Source organism: Pelobates fuscus, chromosome 10, assembly GCF_036172605.1.
Source record: "Pelobates fuscus isolate aPelFus1 chromosome 10, aPelFus1.pri, whole genome shotgun sequence".
NCBI classification, from domain to species: domain Eukaryota; kingdom Metazoa; phylum Chordata; class Amphibia; order Anura; family Pelobatidae; genus Pelobates; species Pelobates fuscus.
In genome coordinates, this window is record NC_086326.1 from 115686526 (window position 1) to 115704532 (window position 18007).

General features: G+C 40.1%; 1 protein-coding gene across 2 annotated transcripts in view; it reads left to right on the forward strand.

Moving 5' to 3' along the window:
• The first annotated feature begins 2177 nt into the window (after positions 1-2177).
• KDM2A (lysine demethylase 2A) overlaps positions 2178-18007 on the forward strand; it is a 123266-nt gene continuing 107436 nt past the window's right edge. Inside the window, exons 1-3 of one of the 2 annotated variants that reach the window (XM_063434978.1) lie at positions 2178-2245; positions 13709-13811; positions 14535-14673. In XM_063434978.1, the coding sequence (XP_063291048.1) occupies positions 13776-13811; positions 14535-14673 (175 nt within the window). In that variant the 5' untranslated portion in view covers positions 2178-2245; positions 13709-13775. Of the gene's footprint in view, positions 2246-2417; positions 2439-13708; positions 13812-14534; positions 14674-18007 lie in introns of those variants that run through there. The other variant, XM_063434977.1, reaches the window with a different exon arrangement.

Here is an 18007-nt window from a genome sequence, read left to right on the forward strand (position 1 = left end):
CCTGAATTTCTCGTGATTTTCCATGTTGGAGATGCTGTTGGCTACGTTAGCTGAAGTTGGATGTCCAACGTTTTGGTCTTCGTTATCCGCAAGAAAGAGGGGGGATTGTGGGTGCTTCAAGCATATTATAGTCACTTCCTGTGTTATGCGATTGGTTGCTTGAGCACTGTATATTTTTGTTCATTTCAGTTATTTATTTATCTCCATTTCTTTGCTGCTGAGAGTAATAAAGAAAGAGATATGCATAATACTCGCCTCCGTGTCTTTAATAAAATCATGACTTTACGTCATGTTAATAGTAAAATCTGGGAATTAGTGGGGTAATAGCTGCTTGATCCAAGAAGACATCTGACTGCTATTTTAGGTTCAAGAAGGAATTTGCTGAACTTGATGGACGCAAGTATCTTTTCAACTATGTAATATATAATATCTAAGTATATATTTAATTTTACACTGTTTTTAAAATTTATTATTTTATTTTCAGTCAGCAGGGGGAGTACCTGTCATTACAGGCACTCCTCCTGCTGGCAATGCCTTGGGGGGGCGAAAAGGAAGGAGGGGAACTCCCTGGGCTCCCAGGTGAGTCCCCATACCGCAATCGCCGGCAACCGGGTAAGTACATAAGATCGCAGGGCATTATATGCCGCCCTGCGGCGTTTAGAGCCGCTTCCTTAAAGGGAAACTCCAGTGCCAGGAAAACGATCCGTTTTCCTGGCACTGGAGGGTCCCTCTCCCTCCCACTCACCAATCCCCTGTTACTGAAGGGGTGAAAACCACTTCAGTCACTTACCTGAGGCAGCGGCGATGTCCCTCGCCGCTGTCTCCTCCTCCGCGCCGCTCCTCCTACTGGCTCCGTCGGATGAGACTGATCCCGCCCACCGGCCGAGGAGACCTAATGCGCATGCGCGGCAATTCCGCGCATGCGCATTAGGTCTCCCCATAGGAAAGCATTGAAAACTATTTTCAATGCTTTCCTGTGGGGATTTGAGCGACGCTGGAGGTCCTCACACAGCGTGAGGACGTCCAGCGACGCTCTAGCACAGGTTTCCTGTGCTATGGACCAGGAAGAGACCTCTAGTGGCTGTCTAGTAGAGTTAACCCTGCAAGGTAATTATTGGAGTTTTAAAAAACTGCAATAATTACACTTACAGGGTTAGGTGTAGTGGGAGTTGGCACCCAGACCACTCCAATGAGCAGAAGTGGTCTGGGTGCCTGGAGTGTCCCTTTAAGGACGGCATATAACGCCCTGCTGTCTTAAGGACCAAACTTATGGAATAAAAAAGAATCGCAACACGTCACGTGTCCTTAAGGGGTTAAAGGGGCACTCATCAGCTTTGTGCAATGATCATGGTGCTACCACAGCCAGGCCCTGTATGGTTTAGACATTGTGTAATATCAGTGTCTGAGGGCATACTGAGCAATGACACCGCTAGCCCATGACGTACACTGTGAGCCTGTATGGCAGAGATCAGCTGTGAGCTCCCTGTCACTGGCTGTCAGACAGCAAAACAACGCATCACGTGACAGCCGAGTATCCCGAAACAACCTCCCCATCCCCCAGCACACGTGACCCGAGGCGCCCAGTCAGCGCGGCTCACACCGCCATGGCGCACGTGGGATCCCAAACATCCTTCCAGAGGCTGGGCGGAGCCCTCTTAGAAACACTATCCGCCATTTTGATTAAGGGCGACATCCGGTGATCTCCCGGACAGACTCTATAACTCCCACAAAAAACTTCGAAATTACAGGAATACACTGTGTGACAGCCACGAGCGACATGGGCGGGCTGCCGGTCTCCATTCGTTTCTATACCGGATCACGAACCACCGTCAATGCCATTCCGTACGGTGTGACGGGCAGCTCGCTGGACATCGAGCAGGCTCTGTCGCTTTGTTTTGATGCTAAATCTCTTCAGCCAATCGGCGCACAGCACTGCCTTGATTGGCGTCCCTGACCCTTCGTTATGTGATGTCAGTTATTTATACCCGCACAGCAATTGGTTAGCTATACCGGAAGTGGGCGTGGATTCAGGCGCTTTGTTACGTGACGTATTTCCCGTTTCGGTCGAATTAGCGTTCTAGTTCCGTAGCCACGCCCCTCTGCTTCGTATGATTGGTTCCTGGCGATGCCTTCGCACGCCGACCCGTCCTATCCAGCGTTACGTCACTTTTGTTCCTGTCCAAGATGGCGCCGGTGGCGTCCCTCGATCTAGTCTTTCAGTGCAACTAAGGCGACGACTTCCTGGGTAAGAAGCCTGACGTCAGAAAGTCGCGACTCTTTGACGTCATTGCAATCATCTGTTTACGAAAAGGAGAAGGGGGTGAGATCTGGGTCCTGTTTTCATGCTGGTATTGTGTTTATCTGGCGACTGAACAAAGCCATGGAGTGATGGTGGCTGCCAGGTCCCTGTGACAGTGAGCTGACAGCCCTGGGTTCAGGTATAGCTACATACATTGTGTGGGGATTATGGCAGGCTGGGCTCTGTACTCCTGCCCTGGGGTGGGTTAATACAGCTGGTGTCTGGACAGGTACAATACACTATCTCTATGGTGCTTAGTGCTGTCAGTGGGTTTTGCTTTCTGGTAAATCATTGCTGATGGACTGCTCGCACTAAGCTCACACTCTCTTTTTGGTTCTGGGATTATAAGTCTCTGATACAATGGCTGGTGGGTTTTTCTGTAACCAACATCTCTTTAACATGTAGCTGTTCTTGTACAAAGTACATTTCACAATATTAAAATATAGGGGTCAGTTTCATATACTATGCGGTGTGCTAGAAGAATTGTTCGCTGCTGTGTTGTTTTCTTTTTACATAAAGACAAATATGACGTAAATATGGAGACATGACATCATCCTTCAAATCTGTTGTTGGCATGGAGATCTGTTGTAAGTGTCAACAATTGAGAAGGAGAACCTCCTTCTTTCACAGCGACTAAAAGATGTGTGTGTTGCAGTTGCCTTGATTAGTCATGTCTTTCGGTTTGGAACGGAGTGTTGGACTGGAGTGTTGTCATTTTGTTAAGATGGCCCTAACTTGCAAATTAAGCTGGTATTCTGACATCATAGAGTGGGGTAACCTGGCTTGGGGAAGTGTTCCCAAGCATGGCTAGCCAGGCTGGAGAGGGTCTAAGGGCAGTTACGTTGGTTGGAGTTGTACATCATTGTTGAAATTGAGCACTTACTGATTTTAGATCAATAATATCTGTGACAGATTAACTATATTTGTATAAATTGTTTCTGCACAAGGAAAATGTCTATGCTTCAGACTTGAACATGACTTAATATTATGAATACCAATCCAAAATTACATCCTTACTCGGAGGAATGTGTGTAACAAAAGTGCTTAAATGTGAATAAAAGTGATAAAAAAACAGCTCTCTACACTTCTGTGAAAATATCCTATTTTCCACTAAACAATAATGTAAAATACAGTGCGGTATAAGTGACAAAGACCTACACCTATAAGTGGAGCGCTTAAACAGATATAAAGCTTACCAAGCGTGGCTTGATTCAATACTACAGTATGCGGTACATGCCAAGAAAAAAAAAAAAAGGAACAATATAGTGCAGATGGTATTTCAAAGTTGCAATTCAAAAAATATCAGAAATGTGACTAACTGTACACTCACATTTTAACCCCTTAAGGACCAAACTTCTGGAATAAAAGGGAATCATGACATGTCACACATGTCATGTGTCCTTAAGGGGGTAAGGAGCCTGTATATAAAGAACTGGCTCCGTATCTAGGCTTGTGTGCCTATTTTGGCAGCACCACCCTTCCATTTCAGCTTCGAGTAGTTCCCATAAATGAAACATAAAGGGAGAACAAACCAATATGTAGACTGTAGCAATAAAAGCACGGATATAAAGTAGTAAATGTGGTGCTCACCTGGTCCTGAGCCTGTAAATCCCGGCTCTGGGGTGTATAAACATGGTGCCAATTTGAATAGGGATAGCACTGCCTGTATTGAGATTCCTAGAGGTTCCAAAAATGACTTTTTTTTCCCCAAAACATTTAATTTCAGGGGAAATGGCTACCGTCTTAAAGTACTATAAAATTTCAGGTAGCCATTTCCCCTGAAATTAAATGTTTTGGGAAAAAAAAGTCCTATTTGGAACCTCTAGGAATCTCCATACCGGCAGTGCCATCCCTATTTAAATTGGCACCACGTTTATACACCTCAGAGCTGGGATTTACAGGTGTACACATTTCTATTATTATTTTTTGAATTGCAACTTTGAAATACCATCTGCACTATATTGTTTCCTTTTTTTTTTCTTGACATGTACTGCATACTGTACTATTGAATCAAGCCATGCTTGGTAAGCTTTATATCTGTTTGAGCGCTCCACTTAAAGGTGTAGGTCTTTGTCACTTATACCGCACTGTAATTTACATGATTTTAATATTATATTTGCATGTGCTTGGTCGTCTTTATCAATTTAGCTCTAGTGAATAATTTGATAAAGGAATATGCCAAGCACCATAACATTATCAGAACACTGTAGTGGCTATGTTGCCAGGAAGTTCCCTTGTGTTGTCAAAGCATGATCTGTCAAACCATTCTAGCACAGATTTACACTTAGTTGGGTCTAATGGACGTCCACACTGCTTCTGGGTCGACTGGGCGTCCGCACAAGCCAGATGTAAGTTTTGTTTGTGGCAGGAATTCATTTATTGACTGGGAGAGGTGTGCTGCCAATATCAGCCAATGAATGACTGTCTACATTTACAATCAACTTATCCTGAGAAGACTGGAAGCAGCACGGGCACCTGGTGAGAACCAGGTTTGTGTCAAACTCTAAAACATTTCCACAGATTTCTCTGGAACGATGCCAAGGTTTTTCATGGTTTTATAATCACTACAGTGGGCAGTAGTGTTTATGGTACTTTAAATGTTTCCGATCTTTTTGGTCTGACTGACATAAACTGGGGCTCTCCTGGTTTTAAAAACCCTTTCCTTAGGAAGGCAAACATCTGCAGAGAGTATAAGTCTAAAATCCACTCAACTATTATTGTTATCCACAGTTGGACAAAGAATGCTAAATTTCACTTTTGCTCCCAGTTAATCCCCGCCATACAAGCTGTAAACTGCTCAAATGACATCTCAGACTTTTTGGACCATGACCGCTGGTATATTTGGTGCCTTGAGTGCTCCTCTAATTGCTTATTTTTATAGATTGGTTTTTGGCATACAAAACCCAGGAACATAGATTTCATGACTACATAAAAAGGTTTTTTTCTCCTCTTAGAAGGAAATTATGGCTTAAACCAAAATTGCTCTGGTGCTAAGTCAGGGTTTGCTAAACCCAATGCACCAAGAACGTTGTGCCATGTATGTTGTCTCCCTTGTTTGTTGAAATAGGGGTTGATTGATTACCAGCTGACAACGGCAGTACAAATAATTATGCATAGTTAATATATAATGTGAAGTCAAGGGGCATAGAATTCAAGACATTTTATTTTTAACAGAAACATTCAGCTGTATGTAGTAGATAGAACTCTCCACTCTGTATAATACTATTTACAGCGAGGCACAGTGCTTCTGCATTCAATTGCTACACTACCATGGACAACTCTTCGCTTCCCGTGCTTGTGTGTGGGGGGGGGGGGGGGAGAGAGTAGTGGCCTGGGGATGATTCAAGGATGGTAGATAGTCCTGGTAACATGGAAATCCCAAACTCCGCACATTTCCAACAGTAAGGCTATACTGCTGGTTTCATCCCTGATATCTCTCCGTATTGTAGACGTTGTGTAGTGGTGGTTATATTATTTTTTTATTTTCTAGATTTGTTCAAGATCTTTGTGGGAATAATTCGGCTGAATAGAGAACAGATTTGATTTTATAATTAAGCTTTGCATGGCTTGCTTTTTCAGAACAGGTGTCCTTAGAATTTTGCTGGGTTAAACCTACTGGCCTGCCATAAATATATCCAATTTCTTAAGTCGGTGGTTTTCCCTGCAGCATAAGCAATGTGTAATCTAGGTTGAAGTGTGATGTGGTAGATATGTCAAGAATTTCAACTTGTCACAGCTGATTCTTGGTAGATGGAGGGAGGAAGTCCCTAATCCCCTCTAGATATTTTATTTCCTTACTATAGTAGCAATTGCTTCAGGCCACAGTAATCCTACAAGAGTCAATTAATAGCAGTCTAACTGTTAGTAATTTGGTGAGAGGGGGAGGCAGTAAATTAGAACGCTAATTTGTAAAATATTTGTGCATCTGCAGATAATCATTGACAATATGAGGAGTTATTCTCTGTAAACCATTGAGTGAGGCTCTGACATGCAAGTGTTGTGGTTAGGATTGGAGAATCATGTGGTGTTGAATGCTAGCTAAATATAACTTGACCCTATTGTATTCAAACAATTAACAGAAGTGACAGTGTTAAAAGGTAGCATGGACTAGGGTCTACTAGTGAAAATAATGTGAGAAATTGATTGTGAACCAACCAAGTTCTGTCACAACATTGTTAAATACTGACTGTAAATCACCAGTTATTAAAGGACTGGTTTCTATAAGGCAGGACTTGACAAACTTGCTTTGAATCAAGGAGCCTTTTTTATTTTAACTCTGCAAATTAAGCCAGATGTTTCTGTAAAATAAAGCACAGCCAGTGTAGTCACTGTGCTCATTGGCTGAGTGCACTTGGCTGATGCTCTCAGCCAATGAGTGTGGTCCTGCATAGCCCAGCTTTGATCTATAGAATGCTGAACAGGTTCCTGGTTGGACCCACGCATATATTTTGTGAATAATCCCTGTTACTGTTCCATGATTATTAGTGAATATCCCTGTTACTGTTCCATGATTATTAGTGAATATCCCTGTTACTGTTCTTTGATTATTAGTGAATCAGCCTGTAACTGTTCTATAATTATTAGTGAATATTCCTGTTACTGTTCCATGATTATTAGTGAATATCCCTGTTACTGTTCTTTGATTATTGGTGAATATCCCTGTAACTGTTCTATAATTATTAGTGAATATTCCTGTTACTGTTGTATGATTATTAGTGAATCACCCTGTAACTATTCTATGATTGTTGGTGAATATCCCTGTTACTGTTCTATGATTGTTAGTGAATATCCTCGTAACTGTTCCGTGATAATTAGTGAATATCCCTGTAACTGTTCTGATTATTAGTGAATATTTCTGTTACTGTTTCATGATTATTAGTGCATTTCCCTGTTACTGTTTCATGATTATTAGTGAATTTCCCTGTTACTGTTTCTTGATTATTAGTGAATTTCCCTGTTACTGTTTCTTGATTATTAGTGAATAGTCCTGTTACTGTTTAATGATTATTAGTGAATAACCCCTGTTACTATTCTATGATTATTAGTGAATATCCCTGTTACTGTTCCATGATTATTAGTGAATATCCCTGTTACTGTTCCATGATTATTGGTGCATATCCCTGTAACTGTTTCATGATTATTAGTAAATATTTCTGTTACTGTTTGATTATTAGTGAATATCTAAGAGAGTGACTACTGCACATGAATCATATGCATGAGTCTCACATATGGTTACTGAAGTAATCTCAAACAGGGGTAACCCTTACTGATCAATAAAGAACTGTCCCTGTTACTGTTCCATGATTGTTGGTGAACATCCCTGTTACTGTTCCATGATTGTTGGTGAATATCCCTGTTACTGTTCCATGATTGTTGGTGAATATCCCTGTTACTGTTCCATGATTGTTGGTGAATATCCCTGTTACTGTTCCGTGATTGTTGGTGAATATCCCTGTTACTGTTCCGTGATTGTTGGTGAATATCCCTGTTACTGTTCCATAATTGTTGGTGAATATCCCTGTTACTGTTCCATGATTGTTGGTGAATATCCCTGTTACTGTTCCATGATTGTTGGTGAATATCCCTGTTACTGTTCCATGATTGTTGGTGAATATCCCTGTTACTGTTCCATGATTGTTGGTGAATATCCCTGTTACTGTTCCATGATTGTTGGTGAATAACCCTGTTACTGTTCCATGATTGTTGGTGATAACCAATCTATAATGCATGCAGCGGCGAGGCTCATTTTCCTGTCCGCTCGCACCTCCCACGCCTCCCCGCTCTGTCAGTCCTTGCATTGGCTCCCAGTTAGATATAGGGCTCAATTTAAAATTCTGGTGCTTGCTTACAAGTCCCTAAATAATGCTGCTCCAACCTACCTATCCTCCCTAATACACAAGTATGTCCCGTTGAGGCCTCTACGCTCTGCCAAAGACCTACGTATATCCTCTATCCGTACTCCCACCTCTAACGCTCGCCTCCAAGACTTTTCCAGGGCTGCACCTCTTTTGTGGAACTCCCTTCCCTCCTCCATAAGAATATTACCCAGTCTCCACTCATTTAAAAAATCATTGAAAACTCACTTCTTCAAGAAAGCATATCAATTAAACTGTTAGCAGGTTTTTATCCTCCACCCTCCATGACTCCTCTCCCGCAACTGTCAAAAATTACATACTAACCCCATAGCGTATATTTTTCTAACAACTTACTTCATACCCTTACTTTTACCCTTTGTGTCACTATACCCCACTCCCTCTAGCATGTAAGCTCATTGAGCAGGGCCCTCCACCTCTCTGTTCCTGTACGTCGAGTTGTCTGATTACAATTAAATGTCTGTTAGTTCACCCTTTGTACAGCGCTACGTAATCTGATGGCGCTATATAAATAATAATAATAATAATAACCCTGTTACTGTTCCATGATCTGAAAACCCTGAACCACATTTCTAGGACTCTCCTGGCCGCTTCATCAATTCTAATGATGTTTGTTGCTGAGTAGTGGTGAAGTGTGTGTGTGTGTGTGTGTGTGTGTGTGTGCAATTTTAAAATTAGTTTGGCCACAATAACTGGATAGTAATTGTTTTGGAGGGAAACGTAAATGGTCATTTACTTTGTATTGTGTCTGGGCTCTACAAACTATCCTGGGGTAGCTTAATATAAATATCGAAACATGGGTCATAATTTTCCTTTTGTCATGAGTTGCTGTAAGAGGAGATCCCAAATTGTTGTCTTTCCCTGCAAAATAAAGTGAAGGTAATTTGGGGAAATTAACTGATTTGGCTTTGACTCTAGGATATAATGTGGGTAGGAACGTGAGGAAAGGGCTCTTTGATTCCTCTTTAAGGAACCAGGAGTGGATAGGGTAGACCAAGTTATGTAATTTTGTCAAAAAGGGTATAATTATTTTATTGCAGGAATGCAAAGTTACTTGGGCCAGTTCTGGGAGATTGGGATGCAGTAGCTAATCTGTGCAGTTTCTATGAGAGGCAGAATGTGAAATTGGAAGAAACCTACTTGGTTACGTACAATGTATTTAGACTCCGACCCAATTTTTCTCTCTCGCAAGTATTTTAAGTTGCTTCTTTTTCACTTTAATTTACACTCGTAATGACAAAAGAAACAAGTTTTTTGAGAACTTTGAACATTTGTAAAAAAGACATAACAGAAATATCACTTTGGTGTAGTATAACTTAGGGACAATTCTGTAACTGTTCTTGTGTGAACCCAACATCTCTGAAGAGACCCAATGATGGCTGTCCACCAATGGTCCCCATCCAACCTGACTGAGCTTGAGATGAATGGCAGAAACTAAGCAAATGCATCATACCCGCCAAAAAACTTTCAGCTGTAATTGTTGCCAAAGGTACTTCAACTAAGTATTGAGTTAAAGGAACACTATAGTAACCCGAACAACTGCAGCTTAATGTAGTTGTTTTGGTGTCTATAGCATGTCCCTGCAGGCTTTTGTTTTATTTAAAATTAACGTAAACGTTGCAGGTTAGGGCCTGTCCTAATTTCTGACACAGTTGAAGTTGAAAGATTTCATCAAGGCCCGGTCCCTTAGACAGGACCACTTACTATGGTTAAGGACCTGCGAGTCCGATGTTGCTACGGGCCTGCGCGCCCAACCTCGCAAGATTGATGCAATACCTTATACTTTCTTATGCTCAGACACATGTTGTGTCCTAAACGATTGATTTACATGCAACTGGAGACCTGCGAGTCTCACTTTGACCCGTTTGACAATAAAAATTATATTTACAAAAAAAAAAATTAACGTAAACGCAGCCTTTTCAGAGAAAAGGCAGTGTTTACATTAGTGCCTAGGGAGATGCTGAACTTTACTCATAGAGATGCATTAATTCAATGCATCTCTTTGAGAAGATACTGATTGGCGCAGCGTGGTGTTTTGCTGCGCATGCGCAATAGCCTCCCAATGCTGTCCTATGGCAAAGCATTGGATTGGCTGGGATAGTCAACTCTTATGATTTCTGCAAAGGGGACGGAACGTGGACAGAGACAACCATAACAGACTCTGTCGGCGCAGGAAAAGGGTTAGTAAAATCACCTTTTTCTTTTCAAATGTGTTTTATTATTTTAAAATAATAAGAAATTGTACATTTTTCCTCACGTTTAGTGGCAGTACTGTAACAAGTGGGTTGTATCTTCTCCAGTGGATAAGAAGCTCCCACCAAAATTTAAATATTCAATTGAGATCCCGCCTGCTGCTTCCCTTATAACCCCTGTACCTCCAAGGTTGCCCAGTTCTTTTTGTCCCTGCACATGGGACAGACAGGCTCCTCCAGGAATAGGTGTAAAGAATATCGGTGCGGTCAGCATAGGCTGCTGGCCGGGGAGGTGAATGCCCGAAAGCTCCCCAGGTGGAAGCTGAGCGGCAGAGGCTTCTGTTCTGTTTCGTTATGGATCGCAACTAGTAGCCAGCTTATGTGGCCAGATCCCAGGTGGGCCTTCCACATTGCAGGACGTAGGCATGCGCACAGCAGTGGAATGCACAAAAAGGAGACGTTTGCATTCCATTGAACTTCCGATTGCGCCACAGCCACTGGTGCTTAATTCGAAATTAAAAGCTGTGCAGGACCTGTCTGACCCCAGGGGTGGTTGTCAGAAGAGGTACTCCGTTCAAGTAAGCAACCATGGTGGCGTTGTTGGCCGCAATGGCTGCTTACTTGAACTGTCAAGGAGGCACAAAAGTAAATTCTCTACAGGATCTGAGCTACCAGATCATGTCTTGGGCACAGTCAAAAGTAACATCACTCTCAGCAACTCATATCAGAGGTAATAAGAACGTCATCGCAGACGACCTCAGCAGACAATGTTGGTCTCAAGCGGATTGGTCTCTAAAACCCCAGATGTTCTCGAGACTGGTATTCCGATTCGGCTTACCAGACCTCGTTCTTATGGCCAGAAGAAAAAACAGGAAAGTCCCACTCTTTGCTTCCATCCACGCACTGGATTCTCCAGACTTCCTTGACAACTTGTCCCTCACCTAGAACTTCAACATGGGATGTTTTCCCTCCGGTAGCCTTGATACCAAGGATAATTCAAAAGATCAGATGGGATAAAGCAAGGGTTCTAGCCATTGTTCCCTTCTGGCCAATCTGGAGCTGGTTTTCCGAAATAGAGCATATGACGATTTCAAGCTAGGTTCTCCTAATTTCAAGCAACTTCATAAAGAATATGGATCTTCCAGAAGAGACCCTGGAAATGTTCAAACTGACGGTATGGTTGCTGCAAGGATGATCCTCCCTGAGCAGGAGTTTTCTGACAAATTGAGTGAGTTTATTTTGGCATCTGTCTGTTCATCAACGTCCAAGATTTATCTTAGGATTTGGATAAAGTTCCTGAACTGGTGTGTTCTTAAAGGCTGCGTATATTTTAAGTCAATTTTGCTGAAACAACCTCCTAAGCTTTCAACTTTTCCTACCTAGGATTTGTCACTGGTTCTTCAGGCTCTTTGTGAACCTCCATTTTAACCATTACAGGATGTTTCCTTGAAGATGCTTTTACTCAAGAGGGTCTTCTGCTATAACTTCCGCAAAGAGGATTGGAGAACTGCAGTTTCTTCAGTTTACCATTTTCCACCAATACAAAGTGATCTTGCATCCCAGGCCTTCCTTTTTACCTAAAATTATTTCAAGGAAATCTATGGGCCAGTCCATTGTTTTGCCTTCCTTTTGCCGGTCTCAGTCGTCAGAGTTGGAAAGAAAGTGGCATCTTCTAGATATTAAAAGATCTTTGGAAATCTTTCTTCGGAGGTCACAGGACTTTAGAATCTCAGATCACCTCTTTGTCACATTTCAAGGGTCTGGCAAAGGTAGAGACGCCTCCAGACCTACAATCGCCAGGTGGCTAACAAAAGCTATCAAGCTAGCTTATGTAACCCGTGGTGTTTCCATTAAAGGCACACTCCATGAGGGCGCTGGCTACTTCCTGGGCAGAAAGATCTGCAGCTTCTCCTGAAGACATCTGTAAGGCGGCTGCTTGCTCTTCATTCCATATCTTCATCAAACATTATAGGCTGGACATATTCTCTTCCTCTGAAGCTGCTTTTGGGCGAAAGGTGCTTCGATCAGTAGCCTACCGAATTCCTACCCTATTTTGTTGCAGGGATCTTGCTATATCTCACTTGTTACAGTACTGCCACTATACGTGAGGGAAAAACTTACCGTAAATTCCCTTTTCCTTAGTATAGTGGCAGTACTGCCTTTTCCCTCCTCTTTTTGTATGGATTAAATTATTTAGTAGTTTATGGTCTCCGTTTGGTTCTTTTTAAAGACTGGGGAACCTGGGGGAGGAGAAAAAAAAAAAATTCACATACATATTCTAACATAAAGTGATTGAGTTTGATAAAAAAAATTGTACATGATGAAAAATTATTTATGTAGTATGCATTTATGTATAAACACGGTAAATAATCAAATATATGTGGATAGATTATTATCGGTTAGGTGGAAATCTTGTCAAGTCGTGTCTGAGGAGTACATTAGTAAAAATATTTAGAAATAGTTGTAAAGTGTTATTTCTGATAGTATTATTTTTCAAAATCGTGTCTCCGGGAGGCAAACTAAGAAGCATATGAATACTAGGGCATGTCTCTAATTTGACCCTATAAGTATACATGTGGGTCTTTGCTAGTCTTGGGCAATAACATTGAATATTTATATTAAAAAAAAAATTTTCTTTTAACAAAACACGTGACAGTAATGAAATGGCCTTTTGTGTAGATGTGTAAAGCCTCATATTAAATGAGCTGTGACTTGGCTAATGCACGAATGAACTCTGCATAGCCATGAAACTTGGCACAGCAGTGATAGGTTGACAGCTCAGCTCCCCCTGCCCTCTCAGCCTGTCATTGCTGTCCAACGTTGGATGGCTATTGTGGAAATTTCTGAATTGGCTGAGCACAGCAGAGGTACTTTAGGTGCTGGGAGGCGTCTGCTTTTGTTAAATCGGTCATATATTTTTGCACAAACCAGGGAAATGGCACATAGAAACTGTCATTGTAGCGATTATGCTCCTTCAAGTTCACCTTTTCAAAATAATAATCAAAGTATTAATGCAAGTATATAAAGAGCATGTTATTGTAAAGTTGCACCCAAGTCATTGTTTTCTGTACAAAAATACTACTTCATTGTTTTTGTCTTATGGATCACTTAAATATTTTAAACAACATTTTCTTTGATAAAACAAGCATGTGTGTGTGTTCATCCATTTCTCTCTTTTTTTTTTTTAAATCATTATTTCTGTAGTGCCAGCATATTCTAATTGCAAAAGGGGATGTTTGGTAACTAGCAATTAACATACAATATATTAAGTGAGTAATGTGATGCTGTCATGCATATATTACCAAATTATGTTCCATGACAGATTTTGCCTTTTGTTTTGCTAGGTGGTAGTCTCTTTGGGGATTATTGTTCAGACTTGTGCGCTCTTTATAGCACAAAGTACTCTAAGAAATGGAAGAAGAGCAAGTGCGCTACAGCCGTAGATTGGTGAGTTGAAATGTGTGGAATTTCACGAGAGTCTCTTTAACCCCTTAAGGACACGTGACATGTCATGATTCCCTTTTATTCCAGAAGTTTGGTCCTTAAGGGGTTAACATAAAAATACAAGTGCAGTTTAGTAGGACCCAATAAAACAAATCAAATTTTGATTGGAAGGTGTCCACTGATGGTACAGTCAAGGATATCCAGTTAGGTTTTGTGATCTTATTACATACTTTGTAATTTGTGAGTTCTCTGTATACATTTTTGGGTGTTAGAATTTAAGGGATGCTAGAACTTCCATAGAATAACGTTGTTATGGTGCAAGAAGGTCCTTGGTGCTGGTTTACTTCAAGATGTTAAACCGTTAATGAATGGTTTATCTTAGATGCAGTTTTACCTCTTGAGGCAAGCTGGAGCCCAGAAGCTCTTTACACCATAACTTAATTCCAATTAAATTGTTATGGTACCCGTAGTGTTCCTTTAATGTATTGAAATTATGGTTGAAACAACATCATTTTGTGACCCATACATTTTAAAGCATTTATTCTTTGTACACAAGCAGTTGGTCAGACTGCTGCTTACATGGTATAATATAACAGATTCTTCTTCATATGAAAGTTTAATTTATCTTAAAATTGTATTTTTTACATGAGTGTCTTTTTTGGTCCTTTTGAATAATGCTTGTGGAGTTAAATTGATTCTCAAGAACATTTCTGTATTATTTACCAGCGACGGAGACTTCAGCGACGTTATGAAGATGATGGAATCTCCGATGAAGAGATCGAAGGGAAGAGGACATTTGACTTGGAGGAGAAATTGAAGAGCAATAAATATAACTCCAACTTCATCCACTTCATGGAGGGGAAAGGTTTGAGTCTCTTGTCAAACACCTCTATCTAGTTGTAGTGGATGTTTTTCACTATTTCAAAGATAACTAACCATTTCAGACTCAGAAACCATGCTGCTATGCTAGTTTTTGATGATAAAACCTATACGTTTGGAGGTTCTGGACTCTTTTTTAAAATTTTTTTTTAGAAATCTAGTTGTAGATCAGTTTAAAAAACCATCTGAGTAAATTTTGTGAATTAAAACTTAGGTTTTGTATGCACATTAATACATTTAGCAAATTGTACCTCTGTTCATGCTCTTTTTTTTAGAGGGAAAGATTGTATTGCAGATTGGAAGATGCAGAGCAATAAATGCACGCATTAATCCGTTGTACCCTTAGATTTTAATCTTTTCATTGCAGGCATATTTGAATTTTGATGTTTCAGGCCCCCCCCCCCCCCTCCCCTTCTAATAGGAGAATGCAATTTAATGTGCAAGTGTTATTTCCTTTCTTTAAAATTTAAGGTAAAGGTTAATTTAAAGGCACACTACAGCCACCAGAACAACTACAGCTTATTGTATTTATTCTGGTGAGTGTAATCATTCCCTTCAGGCTTTTTGCAATAAACACAGTTTTTTTCTGAGAAAATACAGTGTTTACATTACAGCAACTCTGCCGCTAAGATCATCAGTTTTAATAATCTCAGTCAAGTCCAATGTATTGGTGCATGCAAGTCTGTTGTCGCACTTCACCAGTCAAATGCTTGTCAATAAAACACATTAAGCGCTTGTTAGTAACACGATAGATGACTTGCGGCAGCAATAACTGAGAAGAAAGCCCCCTTAGTTACCCTTTAGATAAATAAAAAAAAAAAAAATTACCGGATGTGCCTAATGTTGGTGGAAAATGATGTAAAAAGTGCAAATAACACAGTCTGGAATTTTCTCTTTCAGTCAGGTGGTTTTGCTTTGTGTGGTAATGTATTGGAGTTTGTAACCAATAAAAGAAAAACGAATAGTGCAAAGAAATAAAATCTATGGCTAAACTTCAAATGGGGATGAACCAAATACAATTACTTGCAAATAAAATCCAGTTAAAAACACGTTTCATTTCTGTAAAAGGCTTTTTCAAGTGGGTTAGAGTGGTTCCAAACACACTTGAAAGGACTCTAGGTGCGCTCAGTCTGTTGTCATGCTGACAGCCTCTTGAGTAATACTCTGTCACATGAAGCGGAAACCCCCATTGGAAAACATTGATTAAAGGAACACTATAGTGCTAAACCCACACTATAGTGCTAAACCCACCATTTAAGTGGCCTGTCCCCCCTCAGGCCCCTTGAAAAGAATTAAAACTCACCTTCTTTCCAGCTCTGCGTGGGTTTGCCGGCGCTGGCCCCGCCCCTGATCCACCTCATTCATGACATCATCAGAATTGCCCATAAGGAAAGCATTGGATTGGCTAAAATCGGCAAGGAGGTGGATGGGGGCGGGGCCAAACACAGTTTTGGCCAATCAGCACTTCTTCATAGAGATGCATTGAATCAATGCATCTCTATGAGGAAAATTGGCGTCCCCATGCAGAGAGTGGAGATGCTGAACGGCAGTGCTGCCTACTGTACAGCACTGCTTTAGGAAGCATCTCCAGTGGCCATCTGAGGAAGGGCCACTTGAAGGTGTCCCTAGGGGCAATGTTTACATGAAAATGCCTAAAGGCAATGATCATACTCACCAGAACAACTACATTAAGCTGTAGTTGTTGTGGTGACTATAGTGTCCCTTTAACTAATTGATTCATTAGGTTCCCAATGTTCCTGTCTGTGACGATGGGGAGTGGCAAATAGGTAGGCAGCACTGAGGCAGGCTTGGTGCTGAAAAAGGCTAAGTACAACTTTACATTTTTATTGGACACGGGGGCTGACTGACAGTAGGTACACTACAGGGAGTGCAGAATTATTAGGCAAGTTGTATTTTTGAGGATTCATTTTATTATTGAACAACAACCATGTTCTCAATGAACCCAAAAAACTCATTAACCCCTTATGACCGGAGGGCGTACTATTACGTCCTTTTAAAAGCGGCTCTAAACGCCGCAGGGCGTAATAGTACGCCCTCCGTTTTTTAGTAACTTACCCGGTCGCCGCCGGTCCCACGCCGGCGATCGCGGTTGGGGGGACTCCCAGGGAGCCCCCCCGCGGCAGATCTTCCTCCTCCGGTGCCTCCCGGTCATGTGAGAGTGAGGTCCTTGCGAGGACCTCACAATCACATGGCCGGGATAGCTGGCTTCTGTATTGCCAGCAGGGGGACCAACTGTAATGACAGTTGGTCCCCCTGCTGGCTGGAAATAAAATTTAAATAAGTTAAACAAGTGTAAAAAAAAAATATATATATACTTAGATCATATATATATATATATATATATATATATATATATATATATATATATATATATATATATATATATATATATATATATATATATATATATATATATATATATATATATATATATATATATATATATATAATCTAAGTATATATATATATATATATATACACACACACACACACATACACACATACACCGTCTAGGTGTATTTTAATATTAATATGTATATAATTATATATATATATATATATATATATATATATTATCAAATTACACGTAGACTGATACTGATTAAATATATATATAATTATTGTTATATATTTATAAATATGTAAATGCGTAAAAAAATAAAATTTAAAAAATAATTACAAATAAAATATTAAAAAATATATAGATGTGTTTTATTTCGTTCTAACTGTATTGTGATATTAATATATATATATTTATATCAAAATACACGTAGAACGAAATAATATATCTATATACATAAATATATACGTATATATCACTATATATATATATATATACCTATATATAAATAAAAATATTAAAAAATATATATATATATATATATATATATATATATATATATATATATATATACACATATGTGTATATATATATATATATATACATATATTTATGTAATCATTTTACATAATTAGGTATCCTAATTAATTACAATTAGCGGGAACTGCCTGACCACCCATGCCGAAAGTATAAGGAATTTAATTTGCTAGCACTATATTTAACCCTATAACTTTCCAAGACACCATAAAACCTGTACATGGGGGGTACTGTTTTACTCGGGAGACTTCGCTGAACACAAATATTAGTGTTTCAAAACAGTAAAATGTATTACAACCATGATATCGACCAGTAAAAGTGACGTTTTTTGCATTTATCACGCACAAACAGCACTTACACGGACGATATTATTGCTGCAATACTTTTCACTGTTTTGAAACACAAATATTTGTGTTCAGTG